The 27,500-nt window shown below is 44.9% G+C and overlaps 1 protein-coding gene across 2 annotated transcripts in view; it reads right to left on the bottom strand.

Annotated features, from left to right (window-relative positions):
• kcnd1 (potassium voltage-gated channel, Shal-related subfamily, member 1) overlaps window positions 1-20,126 on the bottom strand; it is a 45,003-nt gene extending 24,877 nt beyond the window's left edge. The window contains exons 1-4 of one of the 2 annotated variants that reach the window (XM_069716580.1): window positions 19,886-20,126; window positions 9,423-10,754; window positions 6,813-7,058; window positions 3,465-4,177 (exon numbers count right to left, since the gene is read on the bottom strand). In XM_069716580.1, coding sequence (XP_069572681.1) covers window positions 3,465-4,177; window positions 6,813-7,058; window positions 9,423-9,578 — 1,115 coding nt within the window. In that variant the 5' untranslated portion in view covers window positions 9,579-10,754; window positions 19,886-20,126. Of the gene's footprint in view, window positions 1-3,464; window positions 4,178-6,812; window positions 7,059-9,422; window positions 10,755-19,785; window positions 19,811-19,885 lie in introns of those variants that run through there. The other variant, XM_069716581.1, reaches the window with a different exon arrangement.
• Between the last annotated feature and the right edge of the window lie 7,374 nt (window positions 20,127-27,500).

Below are 27,500 nucleotides of genomic sequence, written 5' to 3'. Positions count from 1 at the left end.
CACGTGTTTACAAAGAAAACGGCGGAACGATAACCGTTAATGTCGTTTAAAGTTCTATTAACTGATGAATCATTTATTCCTCGATTTTATTTGCGATATTTAACGTTAAATAATCACTTTTCCTGTTGGATCGAGATTTATTTTCTGATTTTAATATAACGAGGCTTCAACGAGGACTCTCACAGATCTGCAGTTCTAGATCTGCCGCCCCTCCTTTTGTGACGTAGATCTGCGGCGGCATAGATCAGAGGCTCGTCGCAGAGCCGATCGATCGCGAGGTTATCGATCGGCGTCGCACACCGAGGCCTTCGGAGGCTGGTTCTGTCCCGGTACGGTACGGGTCGGCGCTGGGAGTTCTGGCTCCGGCTCAGAGAGGATAGACGTAATACACATAGATCCGCTCGGCCCTGAACCGACGGTCACGTGACCTCGAGCTAACTCTCGCTCATTTATTGGCCACTTTCTCCAAGGTAAAAGAAATCAGTCTTTTAGACACACACACACACACACACACACACACACACACACACACACACACACACACACACACACACACACACACACACACACACACACACACACACACACACACACACACGTGTATGTCTATGTTTGTGAGGACCATTCCCACCTCCTCCTCACCGAAGACCCGAAGTGAAGACCAGAACCAACGACCTCACTTTCCACTTAAGTCCTCGCAAGTTCTGAAAACCGACGAGTCCCCACACGGACAGATAGACCAGAACACAGACACACACACTGTATTTATCACAGTGTCCCGTGTTCTCCGTCTTTATTAAACCATTAATGGTGTGTTTTTAAGACCTGGTGCCGCTCGTATACATCCCCCTCTCCTGCTTACACCCCCCCGCCCCGCCATCCCGGTTCCTCAGAGGAAAAGTCTGCTTCCCGTCTTGTTCCTATAAATAATGTCGGCGATAAAGTGCTCTGCAGCAGAACCGAGAGAATTTTTCTTCCCGCGTGTTCCGCGTGGAACCCGCTCGACGGACGAAGACGAGCGTCGCCCCCCACCCCCCCCCTCCACCGAGGGATTCTGCAGAACCAAAAATGTGTTTTGAAAGAAATCTAATGATGAATATTTGTCATAATTTGTCGCATCACATGAAAAACAGATCGTATCAGGACGAATGACGCAGATGAAACTAAACAAACTTCGGCTCAGAAACGCCTGTTAGTTACTATTGTGTGTTTTTACAGGTTCATGAAGTCAAATTTCCCAGCATGCCTTTCACCTTCCAGGGAAAATAAACCCCACCAATCATTTGTATTTATTCCGACAGAATAAAGCAGGCGTACTTTATAAATTCTACTCCGGTCCACCTCTTTCTATTTCCCAGCTGTCCGTTAGGAGAGAAGATCATTTCAGCTCATCGGAGGATGAATTCAGTATTTCCCCCGTGAGGTCGAATATTAATTGTTGAATTTAAAAGGTTTTTTTTCTGGTTTTTTTTCTAATCACCTGAAAGAAAACGTGTTTCCTCTGAAGTCCAGACAACAAACAGTCTGCAGGCTCTACGAATGAGGTTTGTGTTTCTACCTCACACACACAAACACACACACACACACACACACACACACACATATATATATATATATATTGCTTCTGGAAGCGGCTGCAGCGGGCTTTATGATTTCACTCGCGAGTTTATTTGCGCGGTGATAAAACACAGGAGCAAAGCAATAAAAAGCAGCGCGATGAAAAACAACGATAACCAATCTGAACAAAGAGAAACAAATGAGGAGATCGGAGCTCAGACAAGGAACGACGGAGGAGGAGGAGGGAGGAGGAAGAGGAGGAGGAGGAGGAGGAGGAGGAGGGGGGGTGAAGAGGAGGATGAAGAAGGACTGAAAAAAACCCAGCTGAAAAACACAATTTAAACTTCATTTAAAACACACACAAAAAAACTCCATTAAAACCAAACTAAAGAAACATTTTCAGTGTAAAGAGAGGAAGAAGAGGAAAATACAAAGAGGAGGAGGAGGAGGAGGAGGAGGAGGAGGAGGAGGAGGTAAAAAGCCTGGGTTGTGTTTTGCTGCCTGCAGAATCCATTTAGGGGCTGATAACTAATGGAGGATGAAGAAGAGGAGGAAGAGGAGGACGATAACACGAAATAAAACCATGTTGTTTTAGTTTAAATCGGTCGGTTACTACTTCGGGAACTCCGAGATTTTAATCTCAAGAAGGGGGGGAGGGGGGTTTGGGGGGGTGGGGGTGGGCAACAATCAATTTTACAGCCCTTCGGTCTTGAAGCCGACTCTTTCGCCTCTTCGGTTTTAGACCACGATAGAAAACACAGAAGAAGTCAGAAGTTCCCCGGAAAGTTCTCTAGAAAAAAAAAAAAGTCCTGAAGCTAAAAAAAACCAAAACGTTCTGGCTGAAAAGAAAAATCACTGAAACACACTTTTAAATCCAGAAATGTCTAACCAGCGAACATCTCAGGAACCAGAACTGACCGGATCTGTCAGGTTGGTTTTTTTCCCCCTTCGGTTCAGACCAAAAGAAAAAAGTGATTTCAGCTTCCAACGAACTGAATTAAAAAAAAGAAAAGAAAAAAAAGCTCTTTTTTTTTTTTTTTCATTGAGTGAAACAACAACGAGGTTTCTCAGCTCTGTACGTCGGCTTCATTCACGCTTCCCATTCACACCTTTGAACTAACACTTCATCTCCATTCACAGACAGGTAGGTGTACATATAGAGAACAGACGGCGTGCACGTGTGTGTGTGTGTGTGTGTGTGTGTGTGTGTGTGTGTGTGTGTGTGTGTGTGTGTGTGTGTGTGTGTGTGTGTGTGTGTGAGCACATGCCAGAAAGCAGTATGTTCGGAGCTTATGGCGCTTTTCCTGACTCACGCTCTATTTTCTCATGTTTCCAAAAGGCTCTTTGAACAGCAGATAATAGATCAGTGGTGGAGAGCTGCAGGGTGAAGACACCATCATCCTCACACACACACACACACACACACACACACACACACACACACACACACACACACACACACACACACCCTCCATCCACATGGCAGCAGTGAAGAGTGTGGGCGGCAGCGGGGTGAAGATACACCACCGTACTCGAGAAACAGCGAGTGGGAGGCAAACACACACACACACACACACACACACACACACACACACACACACACACACACACACACACACACACACACACACACACACCTCATCTCTTTTCACAGTGGAAACAGACAGTAAAAAAAAATTCTCCTCCGTGACCAATAATAACGACATTTTGCAAAACAAAAACAGGATGCTCGCTCGCGTCGCCACGGCGACGGAATTAGCAGCGCCAAAAGTCATCAGTGGCAAAATAAAAAATAAAAAAAAGCTAAGCGTCACCAGCCAACACACACACACACACACACACACACACACACACACACACACACACACACACACACACACACACACACGAGGAGCGCCGTAACTCACCCGAGCGTCGTCATGGTGACGATGGTGTACCAGAAGGAGGCCGGGATGGAGGTGAAGGTGGAGCCCTTGGTGCCCTTCTCGGCGTAGAACATGACGGTGGCGAAGATGATGATGGCCATGGTGAGCGAGAAGAGCAGGAAGCCGAGCTCGGAGGCGCAGCTCTTCAGCGTGTAGCCGAGGATCCGCAGGCCCTGCGAGTGGCGCGAGAACTTGAAGATGCGGAAGACGCGGAAGACGCGCAGCGTGACGAAGGCGCCGCTCACGTCCTCGTTCTCGGGCATCACCAGGCCGATGTAGTAGGGCATGATGGCCACCACGTCGATCACCGACATCACCGAGCGCATGAACTTGCAGCGGCTCGGCGCGGCGAAGAGGCGCATCAGGTACTCGAAGGTGAAGATGAGCACGCAGGCCGTGTCCATGCAGAAGAAGGCCAGCTGGTACTTCTCGCCGCACGGCAGGTCCTTCACGCTGCCCTTCGGCGGCCGGCACGGCACCGTCTCCACCACGTTGGCGATGACCGACACGGCGATGAAGAAGCCGGTGACGTAGTAGAAGACCAGCGCCATGGTGGAGGTGTGCGGGTTCTCGAAGGCCCGCCACAGCCGCTCCCTGGAGGTGCTGTGGGGGGGGAGGGGGGCGTCCGAGCCCTCGTTGGCCTCCGTGTCCTCGGCCAGACGCTCCTGGTTCTCCTTTTTCCTGTCTCGGTATTCCTGCACGCGGAGAGGAGGAGGAGGAGGAGAAGGAGGAGGAGGAGGAAGAGGAGGAGGAGGAGGAGGAAGAGGAGGAAGAGGATGTTTCAGTCAATTCAGCCGATCAAGCAGAATTAATTGACACGCGATCCGTTTCTATCCGGTTTCAGTAGTTAACGAGCAGATATAAAACATTTATCACAATGAATAGAAATAAATACAACTTCCTTTTTTTTTTTAATGTAATTTGCTTCCTTACGGGGAACGAAAAAAGATAAAATCGTGAAGACTCTAACTTGGCCGACCAATCAAAGACCAGGGGGCGTGGCTAAAAGTGACGACGTCAAAGACGAGCGTTTGTTTTGCAAACGTGGTTTTAACGGCGGTGGATGTAAATCGAGACGAAGCGATACGAACAGTCGTAGCGGCGCCAGCAAATATCAAAGAATTGAAGTCGAGAACGACAACGAAAAAATTATTTTAAAGAGAGTCGGCAGCAGTTGTTTACTGATATTTGCACGTCGGGGAAGTTCTCTGTTGTTTACAGCTTGGTGAGTTTCATCCACAGTCTGGATATAAAAGAGTTCGTAGCTTCAGGTCTGAAAAATGGTTCCGATCCAGAAGTGTCTTCAGCTGCAATACCAGCGAGTGCCACTAGAGGTCGGCTCCAAAAAGCCTCCGGCTCCATAGACTCCCATTCAACTTCTCTCATCAAATCCAAAGTGAATCAAATGTGTCCATCAGTTATCTTGGTGTTGTTAGCTAAAGTCACTCCTTCTTATTAGTTTTCTGGAGGTCCATCTGAAAATAATCCAAAAATAAGCCTCAAAAAGACCACAAAACTGGAAAAGTAAAAGGCGGCGAACATCCTCCACACTGACTAATAAACTGGAAGGAATTAAACTCCTCGTTCAAACCTTTTTTCCTCCAAGAAGAAGAAGTAAAATGTTGAATTATCAACCAGGAAGAAAAAGAATCTGTGAAATCACTCGAGGAACAAAAAAAAATCTGTGTTTGGTTTCTGGTGGGAAACTGTGGGGGAAGTGTGGAGGGAAAAAAAACCAAAAACAAGAAAAAAGCTCCAGATACTGGAAAGTGTTCGAGCTGAATCAACTATTTGTGAACAACGGTAAGCTCTGCCAAATCAGAGGAAATAAAGAACGATTACTCAGTGACGAGTCGCCGGGCGGGTCAGCCATAAAAAACACAAGGATACAAAGATATAAAAGCCTCCTCAGACGAGGCCAACGTTCAAAAAATAAATAAAAGGATAATAAGCTCTGACGGTGATTTATCGAACAGACGGAGGCGGAAAACAAATGACTTGTTTATGACTCGTTAAAGAAATCACTTTATGTAAAGCAGCTGCCAAAGTCGGCGTCAATAACGAGGCGGAAAACGGACTGCTGGAGTTTCAGAGGGATCGTCGCCGCGGCTGCTAATGAGTCCGACGGCGGTTAGTCAGCCTCCTCGCACATCCAAGGGTTTTCTGGTTTTCTTTCACACTCCAGTCGTTCGGGTTGATGATGCTCTTCGGAGAGACTTAATGAGAGACGCCACGGAGGAACAAACACAGTCGACCATTAGGAGGAAATTAAAGGCCAAAAGGCCGCAGCGCCTTCTAAGTTCGCTGCAGATGATGCGCCCATTAAAAAGCCATCTGAAAAAGGACTGCGGTATTAAAAAGGCATCCGGCTGATCGGTTTCCTCCTCGTCTGGAGACGAAACCCAAAACGTTGGGACGGAGTCGACGGGCCGAATGCGAGAACGGTTTTTTTTGGTATTTTTTTTTTTTTATTTCCTAATTTCTGTTTGTTCTTTCGGAGGATGCCGATGTGTTCCCAGACCGGATGAGTGTTCTGGGTCGAACCGAGTTTACCGTGCGAGTGTATAAGTCCGGCTACGCTCGATCGGATCGCCGTGGCCTTCTAGTCGTAAAAACCGCCAGGTATCGAAGCGACCTTTTAACCAATCGACGTGTGCCAAAACCCTCCGAAACCGCTACGACTACATTCCCGAAAGATCGCATGCGCTGAACCACCGAGACCGGTCTCTGATTGGTCCATCCTTCAGGGGGGAGTTTTTCCAAAGTGTGATCACAGCAAAGAAAACTTGAAGCTTTGGGCTAAACTCTGTCCAGGAAACCTCCGATAGAAGGAGTCCCGGAGGCTCCTCGGATCAGATGCCGAACTTTATTCTTCGCTCAATGTTCACATTTGTTGCTACGGAGACCAGAGCTGGCAGACTGAGCAGTTGAAAAACGTAAACGGGACAGAAATGAGCTCAGCAACGAAAACCCGACTTTAGATTTAGGTTTCCAGACTCGTAGCAAAACGTTTTACCAAACGTTGAAAAAAAATGCCGTATTCATCTGGTAGTTCATTGGCTGGTCGGATAAACAGCAGGTGGCGCTAACTTTCCAGGCAGATGACTTGATTGCGAAGGCGAGAAGAGAATAACACTTCCAGCTATTTACAAAGTTTGTTCTAAATCTCCCCTACGAGCCGCGTCGCAGTCGATCTGTTCGTTCTTCAACGTCACCAGCGGGTTTTCAAGCCTTCAAGTGTTAATTTGTAAAACTCGAGCGTTAAAAAACGTTTACGCAGATGCCGCGGTTCCTTATTTTCCGCGTGTGTTTTTTTCCTTTCGGGCGTACCTCCATGCAGCAGTCTCCGATGATCTCGGGCACGATGCCGTAGAAGGCCAGCTCCTCGTCGAAGGCCTGGATGCACTCGTGCCGCGGGTAGTGCAGCTTCCCGGTGCGGTAAAAGTTCAGGATGTGCCGGAACATCTCGGGGTCCCTGTCAAAGAAATACTCCTGCGTGTCCTCGTTGTAGAAGAACTCCTTCTCCGAGGAGCCCAGCAGGGTGTCGGGGTACCGGTCCAGAGTGTTCTTCCACGTCTGGAGGGAGTCAGAGAGAAGATCGGTATTAATACTGTGAATAACGTACGTATCGGAAAAATGGTTGCGGACAGAGCAACGTACGTTTTTGGTTGTTTTTGTAACTGAAAAGTGTTTTAGGACCATGTTGCAGGAAGATTTAACATTTTTTCATAAAACTGGATTATTTATTAGATTTGAAGAAAAACAAAAGTCAAAAAATAAAATATAAAGCTGACATTTATCTGACATACACAATTTTACAATTTTAATGAAACAGAATTATTTATTAGATTTGATTAATTTGATTTGTCAAAGTAAACATTTTTTTAATAATTTCTATAAAAATATAAATCTGACATTTGTGTTGATAGTTAAGTAACTTATCAGGTCTTACTGAAATAAACAGCTAAACGAATTCCGCTTCTTATAACAGTGACACCTATGCTAAGCTAACTAGCTTCATCCATTTGAAACAGCTATTTTTATTTAGCTGAAACCTAAGAGTATTAGCGCGGCATCCTCTGCGTTTAAGGCCATTTTTAATTTGAAGTCTGAGTCAGCAGGAAACATTAAAAGGTTTCCAGGTAGTTAGCATGAATTAGCATGCAAGGCTAGCAGACCTCAAGCACTCGTTGCTTTAAAGCGACCGACTCGCAACATTAAATATATCTGCAGTTAGCGAACACGTCGCACTGAAGCGGAAACATCGAGGAGGTTCGAGGCCGAGCGAATCGGCCTCGTCAGCGGTTTTGTTCTTCGGGAAGTTTGAAACGATCCTAAAAATAACGACGAGGCGACGTCCTAATATCACATTCACGTGCGACGCGAGCGGTGAACTGTCGGTAACTCCCGGTAACGTAAGGGCCCGTTGTTTGTCTCCTTCACATTAAAAGCACGCCTCGCCTCGTTTTAAGAATTAGGACAAAAAAGTTTTCTCGCAGCAGAAAACACATCAAGTCCTGTTTGATGTCTTGTAAGCCAACAAAAATCTATTTTTGTCGTGGAGCCATTTTATTATTATTTCTGCTTAAATGCACATCAACGCGGTGATTAGACGTTCGGGAATTTTTCCAGGCTGCAGCCCGAAGGAGCCGAGCCGAGCCGGGCCTCTGAAGTGTGGCGGCGCTCTTAATGTTCCCCCTGAAGAATGTAAAGCTACTGCGGCGCTCCGACAAGTTTATAATCACGTTTAACAAATCGCTCTTCATTAAAAAAAAGAGATAAACGTACCGCCGCCGCTCCGCAGTGAGAAACGTCCAATCGGAGAGGAAATAAGAGGCCGATGTTTGTGGAACCTGTCGGATACGAAGTCCTGAATATAAATCAGTCCACTTTTTGTTTTGGAAAGATTTTACAGAAGGACCGTTTAAACAGCTGGTAGAAAGCTGCCGAGGCTCATGGGTAATGTAGTATCTCAATCCGTTGCGCACACCATATTGAAGGCAAAAACTAAAAAGGGGGATTTAAAAAAGCCTTTATAGAGCAGATCTTCAAATTTTTTTCTTTATGTCGCTACGATGGAGATTTTTTTGAAGTGAACTCGAAGAACGAAGCGTGAACGCGAAGAAACGTAGATGTTGAACGGAGACGGAAAACTGGGCGACTTTTCTTCGGAGGAGGAGGAGGATGATGAGGATGAGGAGCATCTATTTTAATCACCGATCTCCGGGCCACTGAAACGTTAACAGTCGAACAATAAGGCCGAGTTATCAAACGAACGCTGTCGGGGAATCTTTCGGATCTGCGGTTGCGAAGCTGTTTGAGATCCAGTTCTACAAACACAGAAGGAAACGAGAAGCGTTTGTGACATCGGAGCGACTCAGCGGGGCGTTCATGCAAATTTAAAAAAGACCCACGTTTCACCCTGAGAAAATTATAACGTTTCATCTCTTAATAAAAGGGAACAACCGGTGCAGGAGGTCTGATTTCAGAGACACGCAGCTGCGGTCGTGTTCGCGGCTTTAAATCTCCGACGGAGGAGAGAAACTGAAGCCCGTGATGGATCGTAAACACTGTTTATGCACGAACCTGTGAGAGCGGGCGGCTGACGGATGAGGCCTCTGATTTGTCAGGAAAGCTCCGCGGAGGATTTACATTCACACGGGAGAGAAGCCACGCTCAGCGGGAACGCACAGGAAGCAGAGGGAGCTTTATTTTGAAAGGGAGGAGGTCAAGAGGGGGAGCGGGGGAGGGGGAGGGGGAGGGAGGGCGAGCAGAGCGTCCTTTTAAACCTCCGGCGGACCCGTCGATCTAACGTCAAACATCGGCGTTCGTTAGTCGGAGCAAAGACGCGTGAATTCCCACTCTTTCTGGGAGCAGTAGCCACGCCCACTTTCGGCCATCTTTTGGGAGCATGCTCGGTTGGGCCGGCGAAGCGCTCACCTGGAACCTGACCCCGCTGACGTTGACGTACAGGATCTCGTCGGAGCGGGTCGACTTGTCCACCGGCGGTTTGGGCATCGTCTTCTTGGCCAGCGGCAGCCAGCCCACCGCCGCCGCCCGCGCGAACGGCAGCCATGTCGCCACGCCGGCCGCCATCTTGCATCAGAGCGTCTCCGCCCGCAGCAGGAGAAGTCGGACAGTTACGCCCTCGTCGGGCAGGTGATGGGGGCGGGGGTGGAGGGGCGGAGCTAACGAGCCTGAGACGCCTGAGCTGAAGCCTCGCTCACTGCGTCACCTGCCCTGGTTTCCTCGAGCGGTCGGGGCAGCGAGAGACGAGGCGGGCGGACATGTTGACGGTGGGTGGGGCGGGGAGGGGGGAGGGGCGGAGGGAGGGGTCAAAGGGCAGTCAGGTGTCAAGCCATGAAAAAAAACGACGTACGGGAGCGGGAACACATCGGACAGATACGCGGCCCGTCTAGTTTCGGATCGGACGTCCTTGTGGCGACGCCTTCCTCCCTCCCTTCCTTCCTGTTGCTCTCCAGAATAAAAGCGCTCCTCCTCACCTGCGAGACGCTCCTCAGGGGTAAAAAAAAAAAAAAGTCTCTTTTTTTTTTTTTTTTTCAAACCCAGAAACTTTCGTGAGATATTTCCTGTTTTTCTCGACTGCAGATAAAAAAATAAAAAAATAAAAACAACTTTTAAGAGTCCTAAACAACGAGACGTTCCCACTTCAGAAACTCTCCTGACAGGAAAAAAAAAAAAAGCATAATTTCCTCAAACCTCAGCAGAATATGTGTAAAATAATAATAATAATAACAATATCGCCAGGTTTATTGCTGCGGGGATTTACACCAAAAAAACTAAACAAAACAAAAAAAAGCAGGAGGATATAAAACTCCGGGCGGGAAAGCGTTAAAACACTCGTCTGGCCTCCTTCTCTCTCCCGGTGAAGACAGATTTGTTGCAGCGCCGCAGCCTTTCAAATTCTTATTAAATTGTGATGATGGTCCCTGAAGTTGCAAGATAGACAGAATCGCCGGTGCTGCCCGCCTCCCGTCTAAGTGTTTCTCTGCTGGGGAGATTATGGATCTGCAGACTGCCTCTTCCTCTCCGGCTCTTTCTGCCTCTGCTTGCTGTTTTGGCCTCTCTGTTTCCCTTTATCTGTTTTACTGTCTTCTCTTATGTGAAGCGGCGGGGCATTAGCGGCGGGGTGGCGGGGAGATGCCGGCTCCGTTTTCTGGGGGAGGAGGAGAAGGAGGAGGAGGAGGAAGAGGAGGAGGAGGAGGAGGAGGCGTCAGGCGCTCCGTAACTCCATGTCCATGTAAGGCCGTCCTGTCAGAAAACACACAAACAGACAAAAGACAAGAGAGTGAGGGACGAACCCAGGAGGAAGAGGAGGAGGAGATGTTTGAGGAGGAAAGTGGACGAGAGGAAGAGCGGAAATCAAGAGGATGGAGTGAACTGACAGAGGAGACGAGGAGGAGGAGAAAAGGATTAGAAGAGAAGATGAAGAGTGAGGCGCTACGCGAGGAAGAAGAATAAATGAGGAAAGGAAAAGCAACGAAAAGGCAGAAAAGTTATTATTTCTTAAGGAGGATGAGCTGGAAGATAAGAGCACGGATGAAGAAGAGGAGGAGGAGGAAGAGGAGGGGAATAACAGATAAACAGATGAAGGCTCGGAAAATAATAAATGGTTTAAAAGGTGAAGAGAAAACTTTTCCTTAATTTTCTATATTTCTATAATTTACTATATTTTCTTATATTCCAACCTCTCTGTCTTTCACTCTGAACGCTCTTATTTTGAAAAGCAGGTGCACTGCAGTCGAAAGCACCTGACACACGTTAATATGTAGTTTTATTTCTAAAAGACTCATTGACTTCCTGAAACAGCTGCTTGATGAGTTTTTAATCACACAAACGGGAGGAAATGGGACGATTGTTGGGGAATATTTACCAGAACAAACCAACTGATCCAGACTGGAACAAACCAACTGACCCAAACTGGAACAAACCAACTGATCCAGACTGGAACAAACCAACTGATCCAGGCTGGAACAAACCAACTGACCCAAATTGGAACAAACCAACTGATCCAGACTGGAACAAACCAACTGATCCAGGCTGGAACAAACCAACTGACCCAAACTGGAACAAACCAACTGATCCAGACTGGAACAAACCAACTGATCCAGACTGGAACAAACCAACTGACCCAAACTGGAACAAACCAACTGACCCAGACTGGAACAAACCAACTGATCCAGGCTGGAACAAACCAACTGACCCAAACTGGAACAAACCAACTGACCCAGACTGGAACAAACCAACTGATCCAGGCTGGAACAAACCAACTGATCCAGACTGGAACAAACCAACTGATCCAGACTGGACCAAACCAACTGATCCAAACTGGAACAAACCAACTGACCCAAACTGGAACAAACCAACTGATCCAAACTGGAACAAACCAACTGACCCAAACTGGAACAAACCAACTGATTTCATTAGTTTAATAAAGTTCTGAATGACTCCAGTTCTGTATATTTAAGTAAATCCTGAATTCATCATTAATCATAAAAAATAAAATAAAAAATAAAACAGCTAAAAACGGACAAAACTGATTTGCTAATTAAAAAACGACATTTCTCTTTGCTATTTATTGTGAAACTTCTAGCGATCCAAAGATTCTGCATTTCAACAGTGTTTTAATCTGTATTTAATGTGATTCATCTCCAATGTATGAATAATTTATTGGAAAAAATGTATTGACGTCTAAATGCTCCTTTTAGAAGCTGCCGGGTCGACAGCTGACGGGTCGTAACTCAGGACCGAAGAGGCTCCTTCTGTTTACGTATAAACTCAGGTATGAATCATTTTAACCCTTTAAGCACAAGACGTCTCCGTTACCTCCCCTCCCCCCTCAACCTCCTCCCCCTCCCCCCCCTTCATGTGTGTTCGCTGCAGATATGAAGGTATTATTAAAGAGGTTTTCGTCTCCTCGTCTTTTATTCGTCCCTCTGCGTTCTTCATTCAATAAAGTGTCTCACAATAACGTTTCCGAGCTCTCCGTCAGAATGAGAACTTATTGTCGTGGATTTTTATTTCATAAAGTCCACAGTGGGAGCAATAAAAACTTTTTTTTCCTTCGCTCGCGGCGAGGCTGTCGGCGTCACGCCGCTCCAACTACGGTCGCCGTGACGATCATTCAGACGTTTGAACATTACACAATCTTTTTTTTTTTTTTTTTTTTTACTGCATTTGTAATCGGAGCCAATAAAACCACATTAAACACGGTTATCTCGCCGTATGTCCTCACAAACCCTGTAAATCACAGCCTGACTGAAACACGTCACGTCACGTTAAAAACAATATTGTGTCTTAGTCATCGACATCCCGACTCAATAACTTCGTAAAAAACATCGTCTTCAGAGCTGCTGCTGGTTTCAAACTTCATAAACTAAACTTTAAATCCAACAAGCTGAAACCTGTTCACATGATGCCTGCAGTGACCTCAACAGGCCACAGGACGGTCAGCGGGTCCCACATGTGACCTCTAAATGACCTTTAATGACCCTCTTGAGCTTTTTGCCCTGCGTTCTGTCTCAGAGGCAACAAAGAGGAGAAGGTCTTTCCCCTGATTGGTTTTTAAGTCAAGAAATCTTTGTTAAATAGGAATACTTTTGATTTAAAATCAATAATCTGACAAACGAAGTGTCAGTATCTGAGGGTAGGATGGAGCAGATGATTGACAGGTGGATCGGTGCAGCGCCAGCAGTGAAGACGTTGGACGGACGGCAACATCGCCCGTCGGTTTGTGAACTGCTGTTAATGAAGCCTCCAGTTCGTTTTTTTGGGCCGTTGCCATCTTGTTATTTTGGAGCAGGAAGTGACCATATATGGACGAGCTAGGGGGAGGAGCCATGGGATGGATCGTGACAGATTTGATTGGGAACCAGAGGACAATATTGGTGAAGAGGACCTGAGTGTGAAGGCCGGATAGACGGACGGATGGACGGACGAATGGATGGACGGACGGATAAATTTGTGCTTTAATTCTGCCAGCAGGAGTTTTACCTCTAAGTACTACCTCCAACTCTCACACACACACACACACACACACACACACACACACACACACACACACACACACACACACACACACACACACACACACACACACACACACACACACCTTCCTGTACCTGTCCCAATAAAATCTCCAGTGTGTTTGTTGATGAATTATGAATGAACTTTCAGCCCGACTGGTTCGGTTCAGATGCACTGCCTCGGTTAGCGCGCACACACACACACACACACACACACACACACACACACACACACACACGCACACACACGCACACACACACACACACACACACACACGCACACACACACACACACACACACACACACACACACACACACACACACACACACACACACACACACACACACACACACACACACACACACACACACACACACACACACACACACACACACACACACACACACACACACACACACACACACGCACACACACGCACACACACACGCACACACACGCACACACACGCACACGCATACACACAGAGCCTGTGTTTTCTTGATGGAGTTTTAACAAGTCTCTGCAGGAACAAACAGTCCACGTTGAGTCTTTTGGTCCAACATGTCGCAACATCGACGTTCTCCAGAGGACGTTCATGTTGAACTCACGACCTTTACCGGGACATCAAGGGACGGTATGCTGGGACGTTTGGCTGTCTGTTCTCAGTCTGTCCTCAATTCTGTCCTTAATCTGTCCTCAATTCTGTCCTTAGTCTGTCCTCAATTCTGTCCTTAATCTGTCCTCAATTCTGTCCTTAATGTGTCCTCAGTTCTGTCCTTAATCTGTCCTTAATTCTGTCCTCAATTCTGTCCTTAATCTGTCCTCAGTTCTGTCCTTAATCTGTCCTCAGTTCTGTCCTTAATCTGTCCTTAATCTGTCCTCAATCCGTCCTCAGTTCTGTCTGTATCAGATCGGCTGCTGATCATGTTTCCTGCTGCTCTGCTGCTTGTGATCCGATCAATAACGGGACAAGAACATGTCTCCGATCAATAACATGCTGCTGATGACCGACAGGTAACGAGCGATCGATAAGGTCAACAGGAAGTCTGCAGGTTTTGATTTTAATTTACATGTCATCACTTTCTCAATAAATCATCTTATTGATTAGGAGTCAGTTTCTTTCTCTGAATTATATTTTTTATTTCTCTGCAGTTTAATTATTGTACAAAAACATCAGTTTCTTCATGTCGATGGTCTTTGATCTTCTTCTACATCTCTTGTTCGTTCGTTACTCGGACATTTTTGTCTTTATCACGTTTAGATTTTAAAATAAAAAAGTCTGATCAGTTTGTCGTCTTTCAAATCTGAACGTCTGATTTATTTGAAGGGTCTTTCGAATTTTTTAAGCTTAAACCTTCCAAAGCCAAAACCTTTTTATTCACTTTAAATTTTCATTTTATGTCCTTTTACAGAACAAATTGCAATTTGATAATTTTTCACGGCTGAATGATCAAATTATTTTGAGATCCAGACTCGAAAAAACATTTTAAGATTTTATCCTTGATGCCTGTTTATGACTCTTGTCTTTACTTTATGTTACAAATCACAAAACGTCTTGGTGTAAATTCTTTAAAAAAAAACAAAAGCAACAGAAAAAAACAACGCTGTAACTATCAGTCATAATTACTACAGCCACCAGAGGGCGCTGTTAAAATGACGGATGGCGTCGGAGGTCGCTTACCAAAACGATAACGTAGCTATAGGTCATAATAAAGCTGCTGCAAAACCACGATGTACGAAGTCGTCTTTCAAACGAGGGTTTACACACAAAAAAAACGTCGGACCGTTCCCTTAAAGTAGAAAAACAAAAAACAACAAAAAACTGCAGGAAATGTGCCGTCGTTGAAGCTGAAGTAAGTAGAAGCACCGAGTGCTTCTTTGGGAGTGGAAACTGCTGTTCGCTCTCACACACCCACGCTTGTTCTGCTGCCTTTCTGAGGACCTGACGGACGTAATGCATTCGGAGGTCCCCCAAACTAAAACCTTAATCCCCCCCCACACACACACACCCCACACACACACAATTAATCGTACGAAGCTCCGTCCCAAAGCACTGAACACAAGCGTCCTCACAAGATCTGTAAATCAACCTCGGTCCTCATATCGATAGACGTACGAGAACACACCCACACAGAGTGTTGAAGAGCAGCACATGGCCGGTCAGTCTGAGTGTTTGTGTGAAACCATTAGACGACCATCAGTGAGCAGCACTTCACTGCAGCAGACACACACACACACACACACACACACACACACACACACACACTAGTGCAGCACGAAAATGCAACTACTGCAACAGGAAGCCGTAGAAAACAAAACAAAGACATCGAAAGTTCTCTGACGTGTCGTTTTCTCGACTTCCACCTGATCAACCCGTCTGTAAAAGTGAAGCCAGACCCAGTGAGGTCAGCGCCCAAAACTTCAGGACCGCACGTGATCGTTCTCAACGTAGATCAAAATGATTGATTATTTGGTTTAGTTTGTCCGTAGCGCCGGTGGGACGGGATTTATGTCTCACTCGTGGCCTCACTGATTTTAATACTAATCTGCCCCCCCCCTCCGGTCTGTGTTTTAATCCCTCCACGTCTGAAATGACCCCCCTTGTCTGGAGCCACGGCCGTCTATTTGGAAATCAGCTTTCGTCTGCAGTGTTAACAGGAACGTACAGGTCACCCCGAAGGCGCTGCTTATTCTCCCAGACACGTTTTTAGTCCAGATTTGTTCAATTTCAGTCAAATTGGTGCCATTAAACGCAGCTGAATTCTTCATCAGCGGCTTATGTTTACATATTAACCTTTAAAACACAGATCAAAATCACCGGATCACCGAGATACCCGAGAAAACTTTAATCCGTTCAGATTGTCGGGCAGCTTCTGAACTGTCTTTTTTTTTTGTCCGTGAGCAGATTTTCTGGACGTTTGTTTGGGTTTATCTTTTAGTTTATGTCTCTTACAGATAAAAAAAAAAAAAAAAAATCCCACATGAAACGATGAGTTCAATGACCGTGGGGAATATTTGATCTCCCTCTTCTTGTAACACAGGTTTTAAAGTGTTTTTACAGTCCGACTGATCACAAAATCTATACGGAGCTCCGACCTTCACGTCTCTCATCCGGCAGATCTCCATACACCAAGACAGAAAACACTGAAATAATTCACTGCATTTTAAAACATGAATAAAGACACGTACGCTTTTGTTCGTGTTTGATGGTTTTCGTACGACACCAGATTTGTCGGGTTTTTTCCCACCGAATGATTAATTTGTTTCATACGTTTTTTATCGAACTGTTGTTTTTGGGTTTTTTCTTCAAACTTTCAGACTGGACGTAAATTAAAAAAAGCGCAACTTATTTTGTTTTTTGGACGTAAGTAGCAGATTTTGCTAATGAAAAAAAATGTGCTTTTCTTCTGTCGATGTTGAAATGGAAGAACGAGCCGACGCCGATTTTAATCGAAAACAATAAATTCGCATTAAGAGTTTTGATGTGAAATATTTGAAGGAAATTTTTTTTTGCGGCGGCTCGGAGTTAGCGGCACGTTTTCCCAAATCAGACAGCGGTGATCGGTCTACGCAAAGAGGGTGGGCGGAGCTAATTAACTCTGTAGGTGAAGTCTGAAATCGACTCGGCTGCAGTTACCGCTTTTGGCCACAGGTGTCGCCAAAAGAGAATGAAGCAGGTACCATCCAAGTTCGCAACGGTCTCGAGTAGGCTCTCCTTTAAATGAACGTTTCCATTCGCGCTGTTCGCTCGACGAAGACGAACAGCAGGTGGCGCCAAATTCTCCAAATCAGAGCTGATAAACCGCGGTTCTGTTTCTGGTCCGTAAAATCCATCAGTGCCAAAAAAAAAACCCAAAAAAACAACGTCCATCCCAATCGGTGCGACGGAGGATGTGGAGTGTTAAAGTGTGCAGCAGGCCGACTCAGTTCTGAACAGGCTGATCACCACCTACTGCTTTTATTCTACGGATGCGTCATGTTCCCGACATCCCCGCGTGTCCTCGGCAGCTGTTGGTGCTTTTCTTTTTCTTTTTTTTGTCTCTCCGGTGGGTCGGTTAGCGCTCAAACAACAAAAAAAACACCGCCGTGAACTCTGCACGTGTGCACGCTCTCAGGTCTCGCAGCTCCGTTCGGAGCTCCAGTGGGCGTTCGATGATTCAAAAGTGAACAAATGAACTGTTTTATGTGCCTTTTTTTTTTTTCTGCAGCTTGTTAGCAACACATCAGGATGTTCAGGTGGGATCTTTCCGCATGTTACGATTTTCAAAAAAAAAAAATACAAAATTCACTTTGGCCAGCAGGGGGCGCTGCAGCCACCACAAACTTTTTTTTTTTTTTTTTTTGACAGTCGTAAATCGGACTTAACAACAGCTTTGACTCCCTGAAAATCATGAATATAAATACATTTTGGATGTTTTAAACTAAGTGATATCCAAAAGAATCCATAAATATTCAGTCCTGACTTTTCTTTAATAAAACAGCAACATAAAAATAAAAAATCTCCCCTACGTCTCCAGGTTTTTTTCGTCCTCGTCATCGAGACTCCGAAACCACTTCGTGCTGTGATGTAACTTCTTCCTTTGAGCCTTCGAGCCCCAAAAAACAACCTCACTGTCGGTCACATGTTCCTTCGTTACTACGAACAAACACACAAACAGAAAAGACCACAAACACTTCAGCAAAAAAAACCAACAACCTGAAATCGTTCGAGTCGCTTCGTAAAATCTCTGAATAATGTTTTGCAGTGAGATTATAACGGTTTGATCTTCACGCAGCAGGAAGTCGTTCTGGACGTTCTTGTGAACGTTGTAGCTCGTCTGACAGTGTTTTAGGAAATTCATGAGCTTTTTAAAAAATTTAAGTGCAGATATGTTTTAAAAGATTTACGTCTTCAGTGGGAACGAACGGCCTCCGAGACGAGAGACACGACAAGCGGCCAGAAAGTATCAAGATGACAAAGAAACGTAGACGAACCACCACGACTCGGCAAAAGACTCGATAGAACCGCCACGACTCAGCAAAAGACTCGATAGAACCGCCACGACTCGGCAAAACGACTCAACAGAACCGCCACGACTCGGCAAAAGACTCGATAGAGCCGCCACGACTCGGCAAAAGACTCGATAGAACCGCCACGGCTTGGCAAAAGACTCGATAGAACCGCCACGACTCGGCAAAAGACTCGATAGAACCGCCACGACTCAATAGAACGACTCGACAGAACCACCACGACTCGGCAAAAGACTCGATAGAACCGCCACGACTCAATAGAACGACTCGACAGAACCACCACGACTCGGCAAAAGACTCGATAGAACCGCCACGACTCGGCAAAACGACTCAACAGAACCGCCACGACTCGGCAAAAGACTCGATAGAACCGCCATGACTCAGTGGAACGACTCGACAGAACCACCATTTATCTTTGATCTGAACAACATGCCTGTGACCTGAACAAGGACTTTCTACTGGACACAAGTAGCAGGAGGTGTGTGAATATTAATGAGCATGTGTGTGTGTGTGTGTGTGTGTGTGTGTGTGTGTGTGTGTGTGTGTGTGTGTGTGTGTGTGTGTGTGTGTGTGTGTGTGTGTGTGTGTGTGTGTGTGTGTGTGTGTGTGTGTGTGTGTGTGTGTGTGTGTGTGTGTGTGTGTGTGTGTGTGTGTGTGTGTGTGTGTGTGTGTGTGTGTGTGTGTGTGTGTGTGTGTGTGTGTATATGGAAAGTGTTCAGGCGTGCAGGTGTGTGTGAGTGCTAACCACCGTTAATAGCAAACACACAACTTCATCACTAATTCATACAGCTGGATTACGTCAACATCAACACACATACACAGACACACACACACACACACACACACACACACACACACACACACACACTGCAAAATTATCCAGTTTAGCTCACTTCTGTTATTCTAATATTTTTTTGGTCCTTAAATGCATCATTCTCTCACCTGTTTATCCCAAACAACTCAAACCGTTCTATTCTATTCTATTCTATTCTATTCTATTCTATTTTATTCTATTCTATTCTATTCTATTCTATTCTATTCTATTCTATTCTATTCTATTCTATTCTACCTTCCTTGTCCTGCTCTACTTCTTGTCTGTTCTGTCTCCTATATTTTCCTTTTCGCTCCTCTTTGTTCCAAGTTTTCTACTCTGATTCTATTTTTTTCGTCTCCCTCCTCACTTCCAAACTCTTCCTCCCTTCCCTCAACCCCCCTCTCCTCCTCCTCCCCCCCTCCTCCTCCTACCCTCCGCCGTCCCGTCCCGCTCCTCCACTCGACTTCTTCTCCCGTTCTATTCTCAGCAGTTGAAGCGCTGTAATCTGGAGCAGTTTTTCATCCTACTTACCGGAGCTGCCGATGATGATGAGGATGATGATGATGATGGTGGTGATGAAGGTGAGGAGGAGGAAGAGGAGGAGGGAGGAGGAGGAAGGCAGGTTCTTTCCAGGTGAACGCGGAGCGGCCGGCTGGACGCAGGAGGATGAGGAACAGTGATAAAAAAGAAGAAGGAGGCGGTGGAGGAGGTGGAGGAGTGTTGTTTTACTGTCTCAGATCTGTCCTGCTCTGCTGCCGCGGCAACAACCACATCTCCTGTCATCCCTCCTCTCTCTCTCTCTCTCTCTCTCTCTCTCTGAGTGTGTGTGTGTGTGTGTGTGTGTGTGTGTGTCTCCCTCTCTCTCTGGCTCCACCTCCTCCCATCCGCTCGCTCGACCCTCCCCTCCGTCTCCCTTTTCTTTTCTCACTCTCTCTCCTTTCTCTCTGTCCATTGTCATTTCTCTCTCTCTTCCTCCTCTCCTCGCGTCCCTCCCTCTTTTCTTCACACACACACACACACACACACACACACACACACACACACACACACACACACACACACACACACACACACACACACACACACACACACACACACACACACACACGCTGCTCTACATTTAAAAGACTGATGAGAGTTTCATGTCGGGAGATAAGAGGCAACAGGGATCACTACGAGATGCAACAGAACGATAATCAAACAAATCTGATTCATTTACAGACGTTTTGAATCAAATTTGATCTTTAAAAAGCATAAATTAGTTTATAACAAGTCCAAGTCCAAAACCAAAACCAGTCCAAAACTAAGTCCAAGTCTAAATTGTGTCTAAAACTAGTTTAAAGTCTAGCCCAAAGTCCATCTAATATCACTCCAAAACCAAGTCCAAGTCCAAAACCAAGTCCAAAACCAGTCCAAGTCCAAGAACAAGTCCAAAACCAAGCCCAAGTCCAAAACCAAGTCCAAGACCCGTCCAAGTCCAAGACCAAGTCCAAAACTAAGTCCAAAACCAGTCCAAGTCCAAAACCAAGTCCAAGTCCAAAACCAGTCCAAGTCCAAGACCAAGTCCAAAACTAAGTCCAAAACCAGTCCAAGTCCAAAACCAAGTCCAAGACCAGTCCAAGTCCAAAACCAAGTCCAAAACCAAGTCCAAAACCAGTCCAAGTCCAAGACCAAGTCCAAAACCAGTCCATGTCCAAAACCAAGTCCAGGTCTAAATCGTGTCCAAAACTGGTTTAAAAACTTGTCCCAACACCATCTAAAACTGGTCTGTCCAAAGTCCATCTAAAAGTAGTCTAAAACCGAGTTTAAAACAAATGAACTAGTTTAAGTCCAAACCGAGCCGGACACCAAAGATCAGCGTCACACATTGATGTCACACTGAAGGTGACCTTTGACCTTCTGGATATAAAAAAAAATATCATCACTTCAAATTTCATTCATGTGAAATTTTTTCATAATTACAATTACAATATTCTCCTGTCAGTGTTGGTTGAATAATATCGACGTGTTTCTCGTTAACTTCGTCTTTTTTTTATATAAAGTTACAAAGTTATAAGTAAAAAGTAGTATTTTACTCACATTTACTTTTACTTGCAATTTTTTCTTAAAAAGTTCACGATTTAATTTTTTTTATAAAACGATGCAATATCTTCATTATATATTTGTATAAAATTGTATATTTGATTAATTAAGAGTTTCTTATAAAAGTAGAATTATTTTCTCAGAATACTCAATATTTTCTTATAATTTTTTTTTTTTTTATAAAAACTTTTCCAGGATTGGACTGATTAAGTAAAATTATAATTTTTAACATAATGATGATGTTAAAAATGTTATCAAAAATGACTCAAAGTATTGTATTCTCTAAAAGCGATTTTCTTTATTTCCGATGTTTTCAGAAGACACCTGACGAATAATATTAAACACTAACGTCCGTATTGATGCGGACAAACTGCAGGACGGGAATTTAGATTTAAAATTTTCGTACAAACAGAGCAGGTTTGATAAAATCATGTCGGATTTCATTTGTTCCTTCGGACACGTGAAGGAAACACAATCAGCTCGACCACTTAGTCCGACAAAACACTGTCTGCGCACACACACACACACACACACACACACACACACACACACACACACACACACACACACACACACACACACACACACGGACACAGTTGGACACTGGAGCTGTGTACTGAAACATTTAAACAGAGAACTGAAGCTCGCTCTACAGGCGACAGTGAAAACTGTATCTTTGTTTTGTTTTTTTATGTGTTTATTATAAACATAAATAAATAAAATGATCTTCTTTCTATCCTTTATTTATCGACTTTATTGTTGTTGCTAAATCTGCGTCCAACTGATTCGAGTCCGTACGCACGTTTGTGGACAAAAGTGTGAATTTCAACAAGATTACTTTTTTTGCAATATTTAATTGACGCAAGTTGCAAATGACGACTGTTTTATTCAAAAATTACAACATTGTTATAAAAAAAAAAAAGTTTCCTTTTACGCGTCAAATGGAAACTCTGACATCATTAATATTTAAAAAAATAGTACAAATATCTGAAAAAAAATAAACAGAAAGAATTCAGGAAACACACAAAGACACGAGTGCAGCATTTTACATGTTTACACACACACACACACACACACACACACACACACACACACACACACACACACACACACACACACACACACACACACACACACACACACACACACACACACACACATTATTCAGTTCTAATTAAATATTAATAATGAATGCAGCTGTCACTCATCACACACACACCTTTACATCTGCAGCAAACACACACACAAAGCGTGTGTGTGTGTGTGTGTGTGTGTGTGTGTGTGTGTGTGTGTGTGTGTGTGTGTGTGTGTGTGTGTGTGTGTGTGTGTGTGTGTGTGTGTGTGTGTGTGTGTGTGTGTGTGTGTGTGTGTGTGTGTGTGTGTTGAAAAAAATGTTTTGCTTCACTTCTGGTTGAATGAAACTGTAAAGGGTCATTTCGCTTGAATTACAGAAACCTGACACACTGACAGAGAAGTCTTCTCCGTCGGTGCAGCTCTCAGATATTTTACAAAACACAACCAACAACAACAACAACAACAACAACATAAAACACAACAGAACCAAACAACAACATAAAACACAACAGAACCAAACAACAACATAAAACACAACAGAACCAAACAACAACAACAACAACAACAACATAAAACACAACAGAACAACCAACAACAACAACAACAACAGGCTTCATTAACGGTTCATTCTTTGTTTCTCTTCAGTGTGTTTTACGTTCTTTCAGCTCTTCAGCAAACGTCTTCGCCGAAGTTCTTTTTTTTTTTTTTTTTTAGAGAAGCAGCAACACGCGTGTGCGTGTTTCGCCGTCACGTGCACAGCCATTGCTCAACACGACTCGTGAAAATGATACACTGATTTTTTTTTTTTTCTAATGGTGTTACACTGAAACGTGAAGAAAGCTGCCTGAAGGGAAGGAAACCCGACCCGAGCGCTGACGAGCCCGTTAGCAGCCGCGCTACATGAGCACGATTTATAGTTAATGGGCTGAAACATGAAAATGCACACGCGGCGCTTTAAAGGAACCCTCCGGGGACTTCTTTTTTTTTTTTTTTTGGGAAGTTCCTTTAATTTAGTACTGAACAACTCTGTGGATCGGCAACACTATTAAAAGACGATAAATCTCCGCGTCTCCGTCAGTAGGTCGAAGAAAACGTCCAAAAAAAGAAATGAAATGTTGCTTTCAACCAGCAGTGACGTCACACTTCGGTTTGTCGAGTCGCCGTCTTGTTATTTCGGAGCCAGAAGTGACCATATCTGGACGAGCTGGGGAGGAGTGAGGGGCGGATCTGATTGACTACGCCCCGCCCATTTATACCAGAAATCAGAAGTCAAATTGGCCCCGCCCCCAAATATATCAGTGTCTGAGTCCTAATAGGTAATAAATGATGAATTATTTCCAGAAGGAAACACTGATCAGAAGGAGTTTATCTAATGACTCCATAACAAAAAGTCCATAACAAATAATAAAATAGTGTTTTATGTATTATTCTTTTAGAAAATATATAAATATCTTTGCTTTAGTCCTCACGTCTCTCATCCCCTCACCTGCTCTCCGTCTTTTCTTCTGACACATTGCAAAGATTGAGCTGTGATTGTGACGATTGTTTTTGCTGTATGGGAGATACGGGAAACACACACACACACACACACACACACACACACACACACACACACACACACACACACACACACACACACACACACACACACACACACACACACACACAAAGCAGAAGGAGAAATCAATGGTTAATCAGGTGGTGAGGAGGCTGTCATGACTCAGGGGACAGTTTGTTTAAGTCCCCATTACTGCTGCATTTCCCCAGGTAAACTTAAAACACACACACACACACACACACACACACACACACACACACACACACACACACACACACACACACACACACACACACACACACACACACACACACACACACACACAGAAACACACTACACGTTAACATGAATTTTGGAAGATTAGTTCCAGAGATGTGAACCCTCCAGAGACCCTCAGACCTGATTCGGGTTCCCAGAGCTTCCCATTTAGTTTTGAGCTTCGAGGCAGAGAACTTGTGTTTCTGGTGGGACGTCAGAAACGGATCGTGTTTACAGACAGAACAGGACAGGACGAGGAAAACAATTATTGTAACCCAGCAGCAGAGGGTTCACTCTAATAAACACTGAGGTGTCAGAGGGAGGAGTCAATGGGAGGAGTCAGAGGGAGGAGCCAGAGGGAGGAGTCAGCGGTGTTGTAACAGCGTCCACAGCCTCTGTTTTAACAAAGAGTCTCAAACAGCCACAAAGAGTCAGAAACTGACTGAAAAAGATCAAAAACGACTACGAAGAAGCTGAAAGACTCGCAGAGACACGACAACTAACTGCAAAGAGACAAGAAACAACAGCAGAGACACAAAACAACAACAAAGAGACAAAAAACAACAACAGAGAGACAAAAAAAGACAAAACAACAACAAAGAGACTCAAAACAACAAAGAGACACCAAACATTAAAACAATGGTGAAATATTAAACATTCACGTTGGCTCAGAGGTCAAAGTTCACGAGCCCGAGGCAGACTGAATGTTCGTCCTGTAGCTGTGAGGCAGGTAAACACGTGTTTGTGTTTTCTGCCTGCGGTCCGACTTCAGAGGTTTTCAGTCCACGTGATTCACGTCTCTGCGGTTCTGTATTTTTCTCCGAGAGTTGGTTCCTCTGACTGAAGCGACTGACTCGGTTTATAAAAAAAAACAACAACGCCTCAACGCACAGAACGAGCTGACAGACAGACGTCCGCGTGTTCGTCCATCATGGAGGAGGAACAGGAAGTCCACGGAGACCCGGCGGAGGTCCGATCAGAACCGTCCTCCTGCAGGCTAAAGGGAACCTTTAAAACTGGGGACTGCTCTTCTAACGAAGACTCAGCTGAGTGGAAGAGAGTCAGAAGACGACACAGAACCACAGAGAATAGAATAGAATAGAATAGAATAGAATAGAATAGAATAGAATAGAATAGAATAGAATAGAATAGAATAGAATAGAATGAGAGTTTCAGGAGGAAATGGAAGAAGAAGGAGGGAGGGTCAGAGGGAAAGCTTTTTGTGGACGTATTGATCGCAGTAGGAGACACTGTGTGTGTGTGTGTGTGTGTGTGTGTGTGTGTGTGTGTGTGTGTGTGTGTGTGTGTGTGTGTGTGTGTGTGTGTGTGTGTGTGTGTGTGTGTGTGTGTGTGTGTGTGTGTGTGTGTGTGTGTGTGTGTGTGTGTGTGTGTGTGTGTGCGTGCGTGTGTGCGTCCTCATTAATAACGCACAGCGGCCCGGTGCAGTCTGGGAGGAGAACCGAACAGAAAACAGGAGAAAGAAGGAGGAGAGACGAACACACACGCATATTCCCCCGTGTGTGTGTGTGTGTGTGTGTGTGTGTGTGTGTGTGTGTGTGTGTGTGTGTGTGTGTGTGTGTGTGTGTGTGTGTGTGTGTGTGTGTGTGTGTGTGTGTGTGTGTGTGTGTGTGTGTGTGCGCTGGTCTATATATAAGCACCAGTGCTGAGTGGACTGACATTTCCCAGACAAACAGGAAACTCCCAGAAGTCGTCAGAGTTCACCGAGACGAGTCAGACGTTCCTGAACGTTCCTTTAATGAAATTCACGGAACTAAAAAAAAAAAAAAAAAAAAACCTCAGAAGAACCGAACCAGAACAAATAAACTCAAAAAGATAAAGAGCTAGAACTTCTCAATAAAATTAAACCAGCGAGTCCAACATTTGATGAGAATATTGTCCTCATTTAGGTGTTAGGCGGAGCACTTGTGTGGGCGGGGCTTAAAGCGCTGCATCCTCATTGGCCGAGTTATGGAACAACTGCAGTTGAGATATTTATGTTTGTATATATATGTTCATTTGGATACATAGATGACAACTGATTCTATTTTGAGTTCAAAGGTCACCATGAGCCTGAAATTCAAAACACAAAATTATGCCAAAAAATTGTCACACTCATATATATATCAAAGAAAGGTCAAAGGTCACCCTTCCTTATGACATCATCGTGTAAAACCAAGAAAAAAAACGTCCGCTGATGACCGGGTCGGAGGACGGACAGACGTGTCCGTCTTCCCTCCAGAACCTCGGCGTCCCTCCTCCGTCATCGGTCATAAGTTTAAAACTCATCTCCTCAACAAACACGGCTACTCGGCGCGGCGTTGAATCACCTCCAATATTCTGCTCTAATAGTCTGGACCGGATCCTCCGGAGAGAAAAACTCATAAACTGACTGTTGATGGCAGCAGCAGCGACTCTGAAATTATCACTACGGACCGAACCCGTTCATCTTTTTAAAAAAACACGACTCTTCAAGTCCGATCGGATCGGTCGGAGGCGTATCCCCCGCCGAGGATACGCGCCGGCGCTAACGTTAGCGCATCTCCGGCCGCTCAGTGTTTGTTTCATACGCAATTTATAAGCGATCCCTCTCCCTGAATCATTCATAAATGAAATGAAGTTAGCTTATATTCACGCAGATAAGCAAATATATCGTATATATATTTATATCATGAGTCCATCCTAAAAGTTGGTGTCGAGGTCAATCAATGCTTTTTCTTTTTTACTGTCTATTCTGATCTACATCCGGCTCCGATCTTTTTCTTTTCAGTGTGTTGCTAAGTTGTTGTAAACCAGGCCGGTAATACACCTGCCTGTCCACTAGGGGGCAGAGTGTCTTTGAGGCAGGTCACATGACAAAACGTGACAAATGAGACCGAGTACAAAAGTCTTAAAAAAGAATATAAAAAGTGTTTGTAGCTTGAGGTCCATGCAGAAATGTGCCTTCAGCTGCGATACCAGCGAGTGCCACTAGAGGTCGGCTCCAAAAAGCCTCCGGCTCCATAGACTCCCATTCAACTTCTCTCATCAAATCCAAAGTGAATAAAATGTGTCCATCAGTTATCTCGGTGTTGTTAGCTAAAGTCACTCCTTCTTATTAGTTTTCTGGAGGTCCATCTGAAAATAATCCCTCATTCATTAGAAAAGAAGATTCAAGAAGACCTGTTTTGGGGGGGG

This window comes from Brachyistius frenatus, unplaced genomic scaffold, assembly GCF_029030835.1.
Source record: "Brachyistius frenatus isolate BFR_SWC_R1_liver_20210118 unplaced genomic scaffold, ASM2903083v1 Contig_159, whole genome shotgun sequence".
NCBI lineage: Eukaryota > Metazoa > Chordata > Actinopteri > Embiotocidae > Brachyistius > Brachyistius frenatus.
Note: the sequence above shows the minus strand (reverse complement) of the source record. Positions and strands in the feature narration are given on the sequence as shown.